Here is an 18,832-nt window from a genome sequence, read left to right as displayed (position 1 = left end):
AAGATATAACGGAATTGGAGAAGGTGCAGAGAAGGGCGACAAAAATGATAAAAGGGATGGGACGACTACCCTATGAGGAGAGGTTAAGACGGCTAGGACTCTTTAGCCTGGAGAGAAGGCGGCTGAGAGGTGATATGATAGAGGTTTACAAAATAATGAGCAGGATAGAGCGGACAGATGTGAAGTGTTTGTTTACGCTTTCTAACAATAATAGAACCAGGGGACACAAGATGAAATTAGAATGTGGTAAGTTTAAAACAAATCGGAGAAAGATTTCTTTACTCAGCGCGTAGTTAAACTCTGGAACTCATTGCTGGAGAAGGTAGTGACGGCAGCTGGCCTTGCTGAGTTTAACGGGGGTCTGGACAGATTTCTGAAGGAAAAGTCCATTGATCGTTATTAAATTTGGTTTTTTTTGCCAGATTCTTGGGGCCTGGATTGGCCGCTGTCAGAGACAGAGTGCTGGGCTTGATGGACCTTTGGTCTTTTCCCAGCGTGGCAGTGCTTATGTGCTTATGAGAGAGGAGGGTAGCCCCAAAAGGGTGGAACGGATTTCCAGCCCCAGCAGGGGGAGCAGTGGCTCAATGCTAGGGGAGCCAGTTACTCCCTTCCCCACTAGAGGGGGAAGGGGAGGTGAAGCTCAGTCCCTTAGCCAGTATATACTTCTCTCCAGCTGTGAGAGGAGGTAGAGATTTTTGGGTGGCTCCCAGCCACCTGGAGGGAGAGGAAACTGAGTGAGAGAGAAGCTGACATGGAGTAAGTGGAGGACAGGAAGGGCCTGCCACTGGAGCTTCCCTGGGGGGGGGGGGGGGGGGGGGGGGAAGAGTAAGCTGCCATGGAGTGGGAGAATGTAAATGTAGCCTGTCCAGCACATGAAGGCAGTGTGAGAGGCCACAGGGGTGTGGTGCTGTGAGGTAGGAGGAATGCTGCCAGCCCTGTTTGGTACAGGGTCCTTCTGGGTGCTGTGAAGAGGACAGGGGCATTAAGTAATGGCTTCCTTTGAAGATACTGTTTGTGAAAGGGTTGAATTATTGGGATGTATAGAACAGCAGGCTGAACTTTGACTGAGCCCTTCTGAGGGAGAGGGGAAAGTAGTGCAAAGGAAGTGGGCCAGAACTGTTAAGAAACTGGATGTTGGCTGGAGTTTGGAACCCTGCCTGAACCCTGTTTGTGAACTGCATTTCAATTTTGAGAGTGGAACTGAATTGAGAATAAAGCACTTTAATCTTAAATCCATATGGCAGTCTGGTTCTTTGCTGGAAACCCGTGAGCCTAACAGGGCTGCCGGCTCCAACCCAGAGTGGAGGAAGCGGACCCCTTTACACTTTATGGGACTTGTTTAGTGAGCTGTGCTGTAGGCGTGCAAACATTTTAGCTTGCGCTAATGCTAGAGACACCCATAGGAATATACTGTAATGGGTATCTCTATCATTAGCGCACGCTAAGTTTTAGTGCGCCTACAGTGCGGCACAGTAAACGGACCTATATTTGTAACATTGACACTGCACAGATCCCGACATGGTCCATGTTTCACATAGCTTCTTCGAGGGAAGGGAAATTTTCATCTGTGCTGGTGCTCAAGTCTAATGGATGTCACCCAAACGAGATTATTTAGAATTAGGAGATTTAAGCACCAGCACAGATGAAAATTTCCCTTCCCCTGAAGTAGAGGAGTGTGGTAGCCGTGTTAGTCCACTCTTAAGGTTATCAATAGAAATCAAACAAAATAAAACACTGAAACTGCACAGATCCCGACATGGTCCATGTTTCACATAGCTTTTTCAGGGGAAGGTTATCAATAGAAATCAAACAAAATAAAACATGGAAAAGAAAATAAGATGATACCTTTTTTATTGGACATAACTTAATACATTTCTTGATTAGCTTTCGAAGGTTGCCCTTCTTCCTCAGATCGGAAATAAGCAAATGTGCTAGCTGACAGTGTTCACGCTTTCCAAAAATACTAGGACTAGGGGGCATGCGATGAAGCTACAATGTAGTAAATTTAAAACGAATCGGAGAAAAGTTTTCTTCACTCAACGTGTAATTAAATTCTGGAATTCGTTGCCAGAGAATGTGGTAAAGGCGGTTAGCTTAGCGGAGTTTTAAAAAGGTTTGGACGGCTTCCTAAAGGAGAAGTCCATAGACCGTTATTAAATGGACTTGGGGAAAATCCACTATTTCTGGGAGAAGCAGTATGGTAAAATTATGTATCTTACCCGATAATTTTTTTTCCATTAGTCTGTATAGATCAATCCATAGACAAGTGGGTTATGTTCATCCACCAGCAGGGGAGATAGACAGCAATCTTTTGGCTCCCTATATATGGTCACGTGCAGTTACGAACTCCTCAGTATGTCGATACCAAAGCCCATGGACCTTGAGAAGTTATCCTGTGACTGACAACTCATTAACCCTACAACCGCCGAAGCTGGAGGACTGAATTGATTAATTGGCCCTACCCAGCTCACTTAAACAGATTCGCCCCAACTCCAGGCAAATCAGGAAACAAACTTGTTGAAGTTAAACTTGACTTGAAGTAGAAACTAAACTTGAGTTAGAAGTTGAAGTTGCCTCTGAAAAACCACAAACACAAGTAAACCAATACACAACTGTTTTCTGGATTGATCTAAACAGACTAATGGAAAGAAAATTATCAGGTAAGATACATAATTTTACCTTCCATATCATCTGTTAGATCAATCCATAGACAAAGGTTGGCATATTGGGGTGCTGTCCTGGTGCCCATCGCAGTGCCCATTATTTGCAGATAGATATCATTGTTAAAGTGGAAGTAGTTGTGAGTTAAAATGAATTTGATTAATTTTGTAATAGTTTCTGGTGAGTATTGATGGTCCAGTGTGGATTTTTTTAGGAGTCTTCCACATGCAGCTATGCCATCCGCATGTGGAATGTTGCTGTATAGTGATTCTACATCCATCATGACCAGAAGGGTGTTAGGTGGTAGTTGCTTGATATTTTTCAATTTATTCAGAAAGTCTGTGGTGTCGTGTATGAAGCTGTTAGTTTTGTGTATGAGAGATTTCAGAATTCCCTCTATGAATCCAGATATCCACAGACAGAATCCCGCTTGTAGTGACATACAATCCAGAGCTGGAAAAACTGAGGAAAATCATAAGAGATCTACAACCTATACTCCAGGAGGATGAATTACTGAAAGAGATATTCCCATCCCTACCAGTACTGGCCTTCCGACAGCCACCCAATTTAAAACACAAGCTAATCAGAAGTAAACTTCCTTCACAGACTGAAAAGGAACAGAAGGGCACACTTCCCTGTAATTTATCCAGTTGCAAACTATGCCAAAATATTTCACAGGACCCCAAAGTCATCCACAAAGGAAAGATATTCAACATAAAGGGAACTTTCACTTGCTCATCTTCCAATGTGGTATATATCATTCAGTGTAAAAAATGTAACGAAGGATGCTATATTGGAGAAACAGGCCAGATGCTTAAGACAAGATTCAATTTACATAGACATCATATGAACAATACTGGTGCCAGCAGGGTTCCCACGCCTGTTGGTCAACATTTTACAGGACCAGGACACTGTACCAGTGATTTCACAGTGAGAATCCTCAAAGGTAACTTTAAAACCATACAAGAACGTAAGACCTTTGAAGTCAGAATGATTGAATATTTTAACACCCAACAGAAAGGACTTAACAAGGATCTGGGGTTCCTAGCCCATTATAAACCATAAAGCTGTATGTCTCTGTTGATCACCCTCCCCTCACCTATCCACACCCACCCTGTTAGAATATCAATTATATGCTTTGATGTCCCCATGCATACTTCCTACCCACCCCCCTCCTCCCACCCTGTCAGACTTTCACAGTAATGCTTGAATGTTTTCACTTATAAACACTGTCAGCTAGCACATTTGCTTATTTCCGATCTGAGGAAGAAGGGCAACCTTTGAAAGCTAATCAAGAAATGTATTAAGTTATGTCCAATAAAAAAGGTATCATCTTATTTTCTTTTCCATGTTTTATTTTGTTTGATTTCTATTGATAACCTTCCCCTGAAGAAGCTATGTGAAACATGGACCATGTCGGGATCTGTGCAGTTTCAGTGTTACAAATATAACTTAAGAGATTTTTGAATCATGTGAAAGTTGAAAGAATATTCATATTACTGTTTTTGAAGAATTTTAAGAAACGTTTTCTCTTCAGTACTTCTAAAGATTTATGTGTTTCTTATTTGCCATTTAAAAAAATACAAAAAAGTGACTTGGTGTGATGATTATATTTTATTGAGACATCCAATGCATAAATATCATAAGATGTAAAGTCGAATACTCAACACAAATGAGCACAACATATATATAAAATATTTTTGTATGGATATCTGTGGGGATTATTGTTTGTTTCTGTGAATGTATTACAAAATTACATTTATTTTTTTTCCTTGAAATTGTGTTAATTTATAATGATACTGAGATAAAAAAAAATGCAAAGTACAAGGAATAACAAATATTCAAATCAAAGAATATCAATATACATGTAACAGAGGAGGGAAAGGTAGGAAGGTATGGGGTTGGGGGGGACAAAGGGAAAGCAATTTATAAATTAAAAACAGAACCTGCAATTTACATAGAAATTGATAAACTTATTAATTAAAATTAGAACCAAAAGGATAGGTACAAAAAATTACAATCAAATATTATGGAGAGCTCTTGCCTACATTTTGGTGTTCATATTTTGGACATTTTGGAAAATGGATATTCATTTTAGACATTTTCTGCATAAGAACACATTTGCACATATTTTCAAACAGGGAATCACAATGTTTTTCCTGTTCAAACATAGGTATGAGATGGACAAGGTTTTTCTGGACATTATGAACAGGACATGCCAATTTTGACTTGTATGTTCTTTAAAAAATGCCTCTCCATGTCAGCAGATTCCTTTTTAAAATGCCTTCACATTTGAGCATGTCTTGGATGTCTCAATTCCAATCTCTATGGTCTTCCTAAAATGGGGCTCTTCATAAAGAGCAAAGCAGAGATTCTAGTACATTTATTAATAAATTTAATTTGTAACATCTATCTGTGAGACAACTGTAAAGTGACAAAGTGATTGCCAAGGTGTACATCTCCAGTGAGCCTGTCTGGGAAATTTAATAGCTTCCTGGAAATAGGATTGGGTGTGGAGGTCTGGGAGAGAGCAGTCAGTACAACAGAGGGAAATGGTATTGTTTTCATTTTGCTGGTGACTGCAGAACTGGGGCCAGGTTACAGGATAGTTTTGTTGTGAAGTCTCTGTAAGTTCATTGGTGAAAACCAATTTCCTTAAGCTGTTGTCCTGTTCTCATAGAGTTCATGGAGTTTTATGATGCATTTGAGGATGCCCAAGTAGCAGCTTTGCACCATCTCACTAAGTTTATTGGAAACCAGGATGGTAAGATTACACACTTCACTTTGCCTAATGGTGGAGGACTTAAGGGGAGTTATGCCAACTGAAGAAGAATAAGTACATAAGTACGTAAGTATTGCCATACTGGGACAGGCCAAAGGTTCATCAAACCCAGCATCCTGTTTCCAACAGTGACCAATCCAGGTTATAAGTACCTGGCAAGATCCCAAAACAGTACAATACGTTTTAAGCTGCTTATCCTAAAAATAAGCAGTGGATTTGCCCCGCATTAACGCAAAGTCCACCCTTTCCACTCTACCTTTACATATAGTAGTAGTTGTATCCTAGTGTCAGTCTCCTGAGCCATTCAGTCTGAGGGAGAAGGGCCTGTATCCCAGTGCTGGTCTCTATTGCAGGGTCGCTGAGAGACTGAGCCGGGCCTGGGCTAGGGCCACTGCTGCTGGCTCCCCCCCCCCAAGACCACCGCATTGCCAGACCACAAAATTGAGGGGGTGACATTTTGCCCCACCTCCGTTCCCCCCTCCGCAGCTCCACATACCTTGGCTGGCGGGGATTCCCAAGCCCCGCCAGCAGAAGCCTTCCTCCAGCACTGTTCGTCGCATTGCCTGCCCTGTGGCTGCTTTTCCCCTCACGTGCATGCTCAAAAAATGATTGTGCACAATATGAAGGGGAAAAGCAGCAATAGGGCAGGCAATGTGAAGGGAACAGCGCTGGAATAAGGCTTCTGCTGGCAGGGCTTGGGGACACCCACCAGCCAAACCAGAGACTCTGAAGCCCTGTGTCTGCTCCTCCCCAGCTACTTAGGGGGGCCCGGTGCTGGAGTTTTCTCTCTCCTGCTGCTGTTGGGACGCAATCACCTGGGTCCCATAAGGAGCAAGAGCGAGACAGACGCCTTGGAGGCCAGGCCTGGGGAATTTTGCCCCTCCTCTCGGTGGCCCTGCTTCTATGCTTTTTAGTTCCAATTGCACTTTTTCTTATCATCCCACCAGACCAGTCCAGTTGCCTGGGGTTTATGCTTTCCTACCAGCAGATGGAGACATAGTAACATACTAAATGAGTCTGACCAGGAAGGCTCTTGGGATTGTACCTACTGCACTGTGCAGGCTACTTTCCTTATGCTTCTGTTGTTGGATTTGTACCTTTCGTTCAGTGCAGATTACTTTCCCTGTGATCTCTTAGAAGCTCACAAGTCATTTTTATAGCTGACATGCTCTACAATATACTTGGTTTACACCTTCTTGCCTTTTAGGAACCTATACATATATGCCTTTCCTTTTTGAATTCTTGCATCTTTTTTTGCTTCCATCCACCTCCTCTTTCAGAAGGGCATCCCAGGCTGCTTTGCTGACATCGCCCAATATAGGACCCATGCATGTTCCACTCTCTCAGTATTTCTCTGTGTCCAGCAGATGGTAGGCAAGCAATCCTATATAGGCTAAGACAGGTTCTCAAAATTTAAAAAGAGTGTGTTTAGCATAAGGATCTCTGAAAGTGGTAACTCTTTCAGGTTTTTCTCCAGTAGGGTAATTTAGACTGAGCACATGGACTGGTTTGGGTTTCAGGACCTTTGAGCTCAAAGGGTGCAGAATAAATTAATTTTTAAATGCAGATTTTTTTGGGGGGGGGGGGGGGGGGAGCTATTAAAAAGGAATGTTAGCTTAATGTGATTTTATGTACGGCTACATGCTATAGGAAGTTCCTATGCTAATTAAATAAAATGTTAGTTATGTGAGTTTTCATTTTTAGGAGACAAATCGTTTTTATTTTTTGGTGTTTTTTTTTGAGTGAAATTATTTAATCCAGTGATTTTGGATTTCTCTGGTGGAAGATTCAATATGTTAAATCTCCATGGTTGGTTTGGCTGCATTGATACATGGCTTTAACCTTAATGTGGGATTAAATTCTGTTGAATGAACTGCTTTACTGACTATAGATGATAATACCATTCTAGGCACTGGTTCAAAAACATTTATCAGAGCAACTTCATCTGACATAAAAATCACAGAATTCTACCAATACCATCCTAGCGGATAATTTAAATCATGGTTGGGTACATGAGGAAGCATAAAGATCCTTATTTTATTTACCTTTTTGCAAAAGTTAAAATATTTTGGAATATCTTGTTTCTTTTATAGCTTTATCTTATATATCAGACATTATACCTTGTGTGAGCAATGCAATGAAGAAGCACGTTGGCTGTGTGGAACTGCTGTTACAAGGCTACAAAGTGATGTATGAAATCATTAGCCAAGGTAAAAAATTACATGATAGAAATCTGGAGAAATTAGTTCTTACCGCTAATTTGCTTTCCTTTAGTTCCTCCGAACCGGCCCAGAATGTGACTGATGGGTTGTGCACGTCTTCCAGCAGGTGGAGACAGAGAACTCTGACTCTAGAGAGAGAGCCAACAAGAGCCCTGGCTAGCTAGAGAAAGATCCAGTATTATCTTAACAAAGCAGAAGAAAGTGAAAGAAACATATTCTGTGCAACCGGGAAACTTGAGCAGCCACCCACACAATACTATGAACAAGTATATGCCTCTTGCGTAATGTGCTTGTCACAAACCCAATAGAACAAATTGCTGCACAATTTGCTTACTTTGCCGTTTGTTTTTTTTTTTTACCAAGAAACTGCGAACACAGGGCCATGCTAACCCAGTAAGCGGGGTAAGCACGGCAGGGGGGCGCCTCGCCTTCAAGGGTGCCGCTGCCGCCGGCCGAGTCACTGTTCTAAAATTTAAAAATATAAACCTCTCGTGTTGGCGCCTATATGCGCATGCGCTGCTGGCTCTGGCTGCTGCCTTCCGGTGCGTAGCGGTCGTTCGTCTGTTTAGGCTTAGCACCGCCCCAGCTCTTCCATGCACAGCGTGACGCCGCGCCTGGAGCCTCGCAGGCAGTCTGACTCTGAAGGACCTGGACGATGTTGCCGCCGCCGCCACCGCGTTGGAGTGCTGAGAGGAGAGCCGGCGCCGCTGCTTGGATGATCCGCTGCTGCCCGCTCCCACGGTGCTCCGCATTCATTTTGTTTTTTGCTGAGAGTCAGACTGTGGTGGACATCATTGGTAAGGTTTCGCCTTGACTTGTTGTTAATGTGCTTTTTTTTTCCTCTCTTCTCACCCTTGCTGTGTAAATCAGGCTGCTTTGTGCAAAGGAGCAGTGGAATTCAGAGGCTTGTGCTACCCGTCCGTGATCAGATTGTGGTTGAAAGCATTTGTGAGATTTATTTTTTATTTTTTTATTTTCTGGAAGGATGTCTGATAGGTTCTGGCCAAAGCAAGCAGAACCGTCGTGTTTTTTTTTTTTTTTTTTTGCAAACCTCAGAGTAGTTAAATGTGTAAAGATTCTTGCAAAGAAAATGAGTTGGACGTGATCTCCTGTTTCATGCTAAAGTATTAACAAAGGATGTTTTAAACTGATTTGCTGGAGCATTCTAGTAGGAAAACTCAGTTGGGCTATAAATATTTAATGTGGAAATTGTTAATTATATGATTTACTCATTCAAGTGGATGATGTGCGTATAAAGTGATGAAGCCATGAGGAAGGGCAACAGCATTTTAATAATTAATTATAGTCCGTCATTCCTGTGTGAATATATATATATATATATATATATATGCGTATTAGGTACACCAATTTTGCTTAATGTGTGCATTGCGTCATGTAATGAAAGAGAAATTGAAAAAAAAAAGCCATTGTAGAATTAATAATAATAATCGAGACTAATAAGCCCTCCTCTAGGCTTTGTAACTTTTTGTTCCATCTTGTCATATGTCAAAGAATCTTCCATAATGTTCTATCAGATATTCCTAATGTGAAATGAGTTGTGTTCATGTTTTCTGCATTCCTCTTTGGTGACTGACTGGGAACTTGTCTCATTGGCTGAATAGGGGACTACAAACTCCACCCCCCCCCCCCCTGAAAGCTGTGGGCAATGCTGGAGTTTCTCCCTTTTTTGGGGGTGAAGGATCCTGGAAGGGAGTGTACATGGAGCCCCTGGGCTCTGCCTCTCTGCAAATGAGAGGTGAGAGGAGCGGCTGCAGAGCCAATGACTGATGGCTGCCTGTGGTGCCAATCCTGCTTCTTAAAATCAGCTGTTTTTGTTTTTGTACCGGCCGCTGCTGCTCAACAGGAGAAGCAGCAGTGGCCGGCAATGGGAGCTGGCGCCGCGTGTTTCCTTAGCAGGTCTGTCTGTTGGGTGGGCGGACCTGGAGGGAAGGTGGCTGGGCGCCCTTGAAGGTGGCTGGGCGGACGGGGGGGTGGAGGTGTGAGCGGGGGGGGGGTGGAGGGGTGAACAGCAGCAATGGCGGCAACCTTGGGGGGGGGGGGGGGGGGATGACCAGGGGGGGCGTCAACTGATAGTCTGCAGGGGGGCGCCAGAGACCCTAGGCACGGCCCTGTGCGAACGCATAAAGCAGCTCCAACTGAAAAACCAATGAACTGAACTGCATAACTTGAAATAATTACATACATTTCCAGGGCAGGATCTGGGCTGGTCCAGAGGGACTAAATTAAAGCAAATTAGCAGATAAGAACTAATTTCTCCTTCCTTATAGTCCCTCTGGACCAGCCCAGAATGTATTTTTATGGGAGGGATCCTAGCAAACCTGCCGTAAGAACATGTGTACCAAAAACTGCCTTCCGATGACACTGAACATCCAGTCTGTAATGTTTATAAAATGAATGCAAGGATGACTGTTTTGCTGCTTTACAAATTTCCAAACGAGGCACCAAGAAGTGCGCTGCCCAGATGCAGCCTGCCCTCTCGTAGAATGGGCTTTCACTCCATCTGGTATAGGTTTTCCAGAAAGAAGATAAGCTGAAGCAATCATCTCTTTAAGCCACTTAGAAACAGTGGATTTAGATGCCTGTAACCCCTTACGGGAACATCCAATCAGGATAAACAGCCAATCCACCCATCTAAATTCCTCTGTAGTCTTTAAATAGTACTTAAGGATTCTCCTGACATTTAGAGTTTGCAAACGGCGCTGATCCTTTGAACCGGAGAAAGAACTTAGTACCAATAAAACTATCGATTGGGACAAATTAAACCATGACAAGACTTTAGGGAGAAAGGAAGGGACAGGGTGCAAAACTTATCCGTTCCTTAGAAAATTCCAAAAATGGAGATCAACAAGAAAGCGCTTGCAACTCCGACACCCTCCTAGCCGAGGCAAAGGCTATCAAAAGCACTGTCTTGAGCATCAAATCTTTCAGAGCAGGATGCCATGGGCTCAAAGGGAGACCCAGTAAGAACTGAGAGAACCATATTAAGGTCCCAAGTCAGAAAGATGGCCCTAGAAGGAAGATGAATGAGACCCGCTCCACAAAGGAACCGAGATATATCTGGATGACTACATAACGCCTTTCCTTGAACACGCCCCCCAAAACAAGACAGAGCTGCAATCTGGACTTTAAGTGAAGCTAGTGCCAGGCCCTTATCAAAACCTCATTGTAAAAAATACAAGATCTCCGCTACCGAAGCGTGAAACGGAGAAATGTCCTGATCCAAACACCATGCCTCGAAAACCTGCCAAGTCCTGATGTAATTCAGCGAAGTTGAATGATGATGCGACCTAAGCATCGTGGCAAATCACATTGGCAGAGTAACCCCTCCTTGTCAACTGAGCTCGCTCAAGAGCCAAGCTGTAAGACAAAATCGAGCCAGATATGCATGAGCTACCGGCCCCTGGACTAGGAGACCTGGAGATCCTGGCAATCTGAGCGGAGGGCCAATAACAAGGCACATGAGATAAGCATACTAAGGCCTGTGAGGCCAATCCGGTGCCACCAAGATCACTAGACCCCTATGCACCTCGATCCAGAGGCCATGAAGGAAATGCATACAGAATTCCCGACGGCCAAGGATGGAGAATCTACCCCTTTCCCTTTGGGATCCCTTCTTCGACTGAAATACTGTGACACTTTTACATTGAGATTTGAGGCCAAGAGGTCAATGACTGTAAACCCCCAGCGATGCCACGACTTCTTGAAATGCTGTTGCACTGTACAGCCATTCTCCCTGGTCTAAAGTGTTGTGACTGAGACACTGCCTGAACATTCGCCATTCCCGCTACATGAGACACTGAGATAGCAGCCAGATGAATTTCTGTCCAACTCATGAGCTGTGCCGCTTCCAGTTCTAACTGCCGACTCCTCATTCCCCCACTACTGATTGACATAAGCCACCGCTGTGGCATTGTCTGAAAGGATGCATAGTGATACGCCTGGTAGCAGTGGGTGAAACGCTTCCAGTGACAGATGAATTGCTCTGATTTACAAGAGGTTCATCGAACAGGTCGTCTGTGACCGAGACCAAAGCCTCTGTTCATACCGTCCTTAACAGTGAGCTCCCCAGCCTCTGAGGCTGGCATCTGTCATGACTACAGTCCATCACGGTGGATCCAGAGGCATCCCTTTGGACAGGTTGGCTGTCCAAAGCCACCAATGGAGGCTGCTGAGCTCCTGAGCTCACAGTGGCAACCACCAGCAGAGAATCCCTCTGTGGCAACCACCTAGACAGGAGGGCCTTCTGTAGAGATCTCATATGTGTCCTGGCCCAAGGTACCACTTCTATCATCGCCACCATGGATCCCAACACTTGAGATAATCTCTTGCACATGGCACCGACCTGTGCAGAAATGCTTGAAACTGAGCCTGCAACTTGTGAATTCTGATCTGGGGAAGAAACACTCGACCCTGCAATGTATCGAAGGACATCCCTAGGTAGTTGAGGGACTGAGATGGAACTAGATGACTCTTGAGAGAGATGACCACCCAACCGAGGAACTGAAGGAACCGAACCACTCAGGCCGTGACCTGTAGGCTTTCCTGATACAACTTTGCCCTGATCAGTCAATCAGGTAAGGATGAAGTAGAATACTGTCTTTCCTGAAAGGCACTGCTATAACTTTTGTGAACATGCGCGGGGCCGAAACGAGCCTGAAAGGTGGGGCCTGAAACTGATAGTGCTTACCCAGAACTGCAAAGTGAAGAAACTGCTGGTGCATGGGCTGAATTGGAATATGCAGATAGGCCTCTATTAAGTCCAGGGCGGTCAAAACTCCCCAGACCGGACCACCACTATGACCGAGCGAAGAGTCTTCTTACAAAAACTGGTGATTGACAGCCTTGAGATCCAGAATCAGTCGGAAAGATCCTTCCATCTTTGGGATGTCAAAGTAAATAGAATAACAACCCTGTCTGATTTCTGAGGAGGGAACTGGACAAATAGCATGTAGGTTGATAAGCCTTTGGAGAGTATCTCTGACCGCGCCTGCCTTGAGTCAGGAATGACAGGGAGACTTCAGAAAGGTGTCTGGAAAATGCCACGTAAACTCTAAGGCATTCCTGTCACGAATAACCTCTAGCATCCACTGAACTAAGGTAATCTGGGCCCACCGCCAATAAAAATGTGTTAAGTGAGCTCCCACAGAAATCAAAGGCTGGACCCAAAAACCTTCACTGTGCAGGATGGGCTGCTGAGGTGAAAGGCTGCAGCATCTCTGCCTCTTCTATGGGCTCTTCAAAAGGACTAATTTCTCTGAAACGGGACCTTTGCATAGGAACTCCTGTACTTGCTGTATACCTATGAAAATCTCCACCCTGACCGCCCTGAAGGCATGCCTTGACCCGATGCCCTAAGCCTGTCCTCCAGAAGATAGGGCACCTTCGTATCCCCTAAACTGTGGACTAACCTATCCAACTTGTCTCCGAACAAAAGGATCCCAAAAGGGAAACATACTCAGCTTAGATTTAGACGCCACATCTGTGAACCAGCCCCGCAGCCAAAGAGAGCGTCTAGTCGCCATACCTAAGGCCATGGACTTAGAAGAGGCTCTCAACAAATCATCCGTCAAAAAGACAAAGCCCATCTCAATCTTAGCCATGTCAACATGTATCAAAGCCAGATCATCTGAAGTCCTATCCAAGACCTTCTCAGACAAATGCGGAGACATCAAAACTACTTTTTAACAGAACCTCCATACAGTGATCTTAAATGTCTTTAAGAGCCATGCCCCCATCCACAGGCACAGTATTCCTTTTAGTTACCGCTGAGACCATTGCGTCCACTACAGGAGGCTTGAGAAAAGACTTGTCTGAATAAGGGACTGGATAGAGCCAGATCATAGACCTAGTGAGTCGAAAAGGAGAATCTGGGACATCCCACTGAGCTTGATTGATATCCCTGATGTCCTGGTGCATAGGGAAGGCTCTACCCGGTTTCCTGCCCTTCACCAGAAGATCAACCTGTCACGTCTGTGGCCGTGACCACCCTCATTCTTACCCTGTTTCTGGGAGTCAGTGGCTGTGCTGGCTTCTGCTTGTCTCTGTCTTAATTTCTCTCTGGCTCTGTGTGCAGCTGCTGATTGTCTTACTGGACCTCACCTGTGTGGGCTATGCCTCTTCCAAGATGGCTGCCGACTCCTCTATACCAGTATCCAAGATGGCTCCCGTTGTTCCTTCCTTTGGGCTGAGTTCTTTGTGTGTCAAGCCTCTGTTTGGAGGCAAGGAGATTGCTGTAGCTGTGCCTCTGGTGTTGAAAGGCTTTATTAATCACTTAGAGCCTGCAGCCCTTGCCTTTGCATTTCGTCTAAGGGCCCTGGTATGTAGAGTGCTCTGTACACTGCTACATTGTTTGCTCTGTGTGAGTTGCTATGTTTGACTAGCTAGCTTGGGCACCGCTTTGATTGTTAGCCTGTGTACAGCTTTGCTAGTTCTCCTGTGTGCTCTGTGTATGTTTCCAGTGTATGACTTGTTAGCTTGGGCACAGCTTTGCTTGTTAGCCTGTGTACAGCTTTGCTAGTTCTCCTGTGTGCTCTGTGTATGTTTCCAGTGTATGACTTGTTAGCTTGGGCACAGCTTTGCTTGTTAGTCTGTGTACAGCTTTGCTTGATCTCCTGTGTTTGCTTAGTGTATGTTTCTAGGGTATGACTTGTTAGCTTGGGCACAGCTGTGCTTGTTAGCCTGTGTACAGCTTTACCAGATCTCCTGGGTTTGCTTAGTGTATGGTTCTAGTGTATGACTGGTTAGCTTGGGCATAGCTTTCTTGTTAGCTTGTGTTCAGTTCCTAGTCTTCTTGTGTTTAGCCTGCTGGTTTTCCCGTGTGTGTTTTCTTTTGCTTCTGGAGCTTCAGCCCTTGTTCAGTCTGTTGCCAGTACTCCTTGATACTGAAGCTCCAGCCATAGTCTTGCTCCTTGACCTGACCATTGCTTTGAACCCGCCTTCTGCCGGAACCCGGACATTCCCTGCCTGTATGCCTTGCTTTCGCCTAGGTGCCTGGGGGACACTTCTGTATCCGGATTCCTGCTGTTCCTGCTTGCAAGTTCCAGTTCCGGTTTTTCCTGTAAGCCCTGCCGGCTGCCCGAACCTGAGGGCTCAACCCTCGGGGAAAGGTGGCTAAGCGTAGGTGAAGCCTAGGTCCAGTGTGTACCTGTCCAGCGGGTTCCAGTCCAGTGGGTTCCGCTCCAGTGTGTTCCAGTCCAGCGGGCTTCACTCCTGTATGTTCCAGTCCAGTGGGTCCACTCCAGTGTGTTCCAGTCCAGCGGGCTCCACTCCAGTGCGCACCCGTCCGGTGCGTTCCAGTTCCATGTATTCCTGTGTAGAACTCCAGTCCGGGGTTCCGGTCCAGTCTTGTCTCGTCTCTACCATGAAGGTGATCTTGCCTGCCACTGCCGCTCCACGGTAGTGGCCCAAGGACTCATGAACCCAGTGCTCTCGGGGAAGAAGCCTGGCAGTATGCCAAGGTCCTCGAGAACGCGACACTACCTTATGGCCTTCCACTGTTGTGGGTTCCTCTTCTTCAAAATATAAAGTAGTGACCACCAGAGAAATAAGCTTCTGCAAGTCATCCTTGTGAAAGATCCTAACTACCGAAGAATCCTCTCCCTGGAGGAAAGTTTCAACACCTAGGTCTACTGGGCCGAAGTCCTCAGAAACCTGCCCTTCCTCTAAATAATCCGCCTTGTACAGAGGAATCATCTCTTGATCTGGCTCAGAACCCAAATCTTCCTCCAAATTCCAGGATGCCTGAGGCCGCTTTGCAGTGGCCACCTGCCTCTCCAAGCACTCTCCCGAAGATGCTGCTGGAGGCCCTGACTTGTGCAAAACAAATGCCTTATACATTTGAAGGACAAATTCTGGAGGGAAACCTCCATCTGGCACTACCAAAAAAAACAGGCAGAGCTACTCCAGACAGCTCTGACAAGAGGAGTGGTAAGGAAGCCTGCCACTCCACTGCTCCATGTTGAGAGGGTAAAATGGCAGCAGGTCCCACCAAAACAGGAGCCGACGCTTTAGTCTTACTGATTCCCGCATCAACCTGAGATGTGGCCCCTGGACAAGGAGAAATGGTCCGAGAGGGACTGGCATCAGCTGAAATTTCCACCACAGTGCAATATTTTACAAGTACCGTTCGCTGCAACTCCCTGCCGCTGACTGACCACACACTGGTGTAGCTTTTCTGCTATCCCACTGCGCTGTAAAGCGCTGCTGTGGCTACATCTTTACTGCAGGAACTGGCTGCTCCAAAAGGGAAACCAGAGCCAATAAAACAAACAAAAACACTGCACGAAAAGGCGGAAACAGAGCTGCTCTGCTTGTTCACACAGCTGCCTCTCCCAAGCTTCTAACAATCTTCCACAAAGAGTATGAGGAGCGCTCCCAAACACTTGGCAGTGCCCAGCGCTTCAAGGACACAACGGGAGGAATTGGGGGGAGGGACCCAACCACCCGAGTTTGGCACCCCTGAGGCGTATAGAGACCCCCTCGGGCCTCAGCCTCCAAATACATGCAACAGACACCAGCGCACAGAATGGAAAAAGGCGTAAAAAGAGTATCCCTTAGCCTGCAACCAATAACTTTTTTTTTTTTTTTAATACAGAAAAAAAAGAATAGTTGAAGAGACTAAAGGGCTCACCACCTTCCACATGCTGAAGACAGAACTCTGGATCTTTCTGTGGCTGGCCAGAGCTCTTTTTGGCTCTCTCTAGAGTCAGTCTCCACCTGCTGGAAGGTGTGCACAACCCATCAGTCACATTCTGGGCTGGGCTGGAGGGACTAAAGGAAAGCACATCTGAACCTTTTGTGGTGTTCACTGAAGACATTTTCTTCCTTCTCTTGCCCATTCATTGCTTGAAAATGAAAGAACCAGCACAGTCCCACAGAGATAACTATCCTGCTTCTCTCTCTCTTTCTCTCTCTCTCTCAACAGCTTTGGAGCAGAGTCTGAATGAGGAAGCACTAAATAATGAAAGGCTAATCAGTGTCATAGTAGAAATAGTGAGGACCCATTTCCATCACAAGGAACTCCTGTCCTTGAGTTGCTGCCTCTTAATGATGCTTTCAGCTAATGGTAGGTCTTATAGGGCTTTGCAGCTATTTAATGGCACATTTGTTTTTCATGCTTTTTAAAAACAAACTTTAATTAATTCTGCCCACAATACTACAAATGTGTGAAATAACACTGTTGTAGACTGCCCAACAAACTGGGGTTCCCTATATCCTGAGAAGCTAAGCCAGGACCCTCCCACTTCAGAAATTGTTGGAAAATACATAACACATGGTACAGTCTAGTAACAATTTTGATTATATTAATTTACATTATTGTCTTATAAGAGAGGTTAGGTTAAGGTCGGGAGAGAAGAGTGGCGTGCATTGAGTTATTCTGATTATTCTCATGTGATTTCCTAGAATAAAAGACAAATTGAGATCCTAGACTTAGGGTCTTTTTTGTCAAGCCACGCTGGCAGTTCCCGTTTGGTGTTGCCAACGGAGCCTATTCAAAGTGGGTGGGCTTTGTCAGCATTGCCGCACCGGGAGCCGCTCGTGCGGCTTGATAAAAGAGGCCCTTAGAGCCTAAGGGCTCTGTTTACTAAGGTGCGCTAGCGTTTTTAACGCGTGCACAAAATTAGGGCATGCTGTGTAGGAATATTGTGGGTGCCTACACAGCATGCGCTAATGGTTAGCATGGCTTAGTAAACAGGGCCCTAAAACATAAAGCTCTTCCTGACAGATAGTGCTGTCTGGTGTTAGTAATTCCAAGAATAGTTACTGCCCCTCTTACAGTCTGCATGTTACGTTATGTACAGTGGTGTGCAAAAGTCTGGACTATGTTGTTTGCAATATGGAATTTTCTTTTTTTTTATTTGTGCTTATTGATGTTATTATTCTTTGTGGCTTCCTCCACAATGATTCTGTAATGCTATTTCAGTCATAATATTATATTATTTTAATGCTCTTTCATGCTATAATGGACATCATATTTCCAACTTTGCTTCATTTATTGTATTTGTTTATATTTGTTAATTTTACTATTGTTAACAAAATTGTAAGCTTTATGTTACACTGGACCTGCTGTACAACACTACTACTACTACTACTATTTATCATTTCTATAGCGCTACAAGGCATACACAGCGCTGTACACCATACACAAAAAGAGACAGTCCCTGCTCAAAGAGCTTACAATCTAGATAAGACAGGTAAACAGACAGAACAATTAAATCTGTTTATAAAGGTGGTTAATAAATCCCAATCAAGCTATGGATCCTTATTATGACCCCTCATTTCCCTCCTCCTTAGGGGCCCATCTGAATTGACCATTTCAGTGATGCTTTAATCTTTTTTCATGGGACAAAAGTAAAACTCCTTTGGCACCAATCAACCAGCAAGCAGGAGGCAAAGTATTAACAAATGGGGTCACTGCTGCCACTTCTCAAAGGTCCCAATGGTGTGTGGAACACATTTGTCTTCTACTTTCTCTGACAACTTTCTGGAATCCAGTGTGTTTTATGCAGGGGTGCAGCCAGATACTCAGTTTTAGTAAGGCCTTACCCCAAAGTGGGTGGGCAGAAGAACCCTGTCCTGCATCTGGCATCTCTTCTCTCCCTCCCAGAGATCAGGGGTCTCTTACCTCCACTCTCTCAACCCCTCCGGTACTTTTAAGTTCTTTAGTTCTTCACTGACAGTGAGCAGCGACTCATACTTGCTGCTCACGTGATTCCAGAGCCTTCTGTCTGATGCAACTTTCTGGCCCCGCAAACAGGAAGCAGTGTTGCCAGGTGGGCGGTTTTACCGCCCAATTGGGCGGTTTTCCGCGACCCGCCGCGGGAAATTTTTGCCCGCGGCGGGTTGCGGTTTTTTGGGCTGTTTTTGGCCTTCAGGGCGGTTTTTTCGGCCGCGGGGGGCGGGGTTAGTGACGTTTTTGGGTGGGGTTAATGACGTTTTGGGCGGGGTTAGTGACGTGGGAGGCGGGGCCGATGACGTGGGAGGCGGGGCCGATGACGGGGAGGCGGGGGCCGATGACGTGGGAGGCGGGGCCGATGACGGGGAGGCGGGGCCGGTGACGTGGGAGGCGGGGCCGGTGACGGTGGGGGCGGGGTTGATGACGGCGGGGGCGGGGGTGTCAGGGGCGGGGTTTGTGTTTGGGCGGTTT

At 45.4% G+C, this 18,832-nt stretch overlaps 1 protein-coding gene across 4 annotated transcripts in view; it reads left to right on the top strand.

The window, feature by feature from the left end:
• STKLD1 (serine/threonine kinase like domain containing 1) overlaps nt 1-18,832 on the top strand; it is a 57,447-nt gene that overhangs the window by 24,288 nt on the left and 14,327 nt on the right. For 3 of the 4 annotated variants that reach the window (XM_030207716.1, XM_030207715.1, XM_030207714.1), the window contains exons 11-13: nt 5,342-5,425; nt 7,537-7,653; nt 16,610-16,750. In XM_030207716.1, coding sequence (XP_030063576.1) covers nt 5,342-5,425; nt 7,537-7,653; nt 16,610-16,750 — 342 coding nt within the window. The remainder of the gene's footprint in view (nt 1-5,341; nt 5,426-7,536; nt 7,654-16,609; nt 16,751-18,832) is intronic. The other variant, XM_030207717.1, reaches the window with a different exon arrangement.

This window comes from Microcaecilia unicolor, chromosome 6 (assembly GCF_901765095.1).
Source record: "Microcaecilia unicolor chromosome 6, aMicUni1.1, whole genome shotgun sequence".
NCBI classification, from domain to species: Eukaryota; Metazoa; Chordata; class Amphibia; order Gymnophiona; family Siphonopidae; genus Microcaecilia; species Microcaecilia unicolor.
This window is presented reverse-complemented; position numbering and strand designations above follow the sequence as displayed.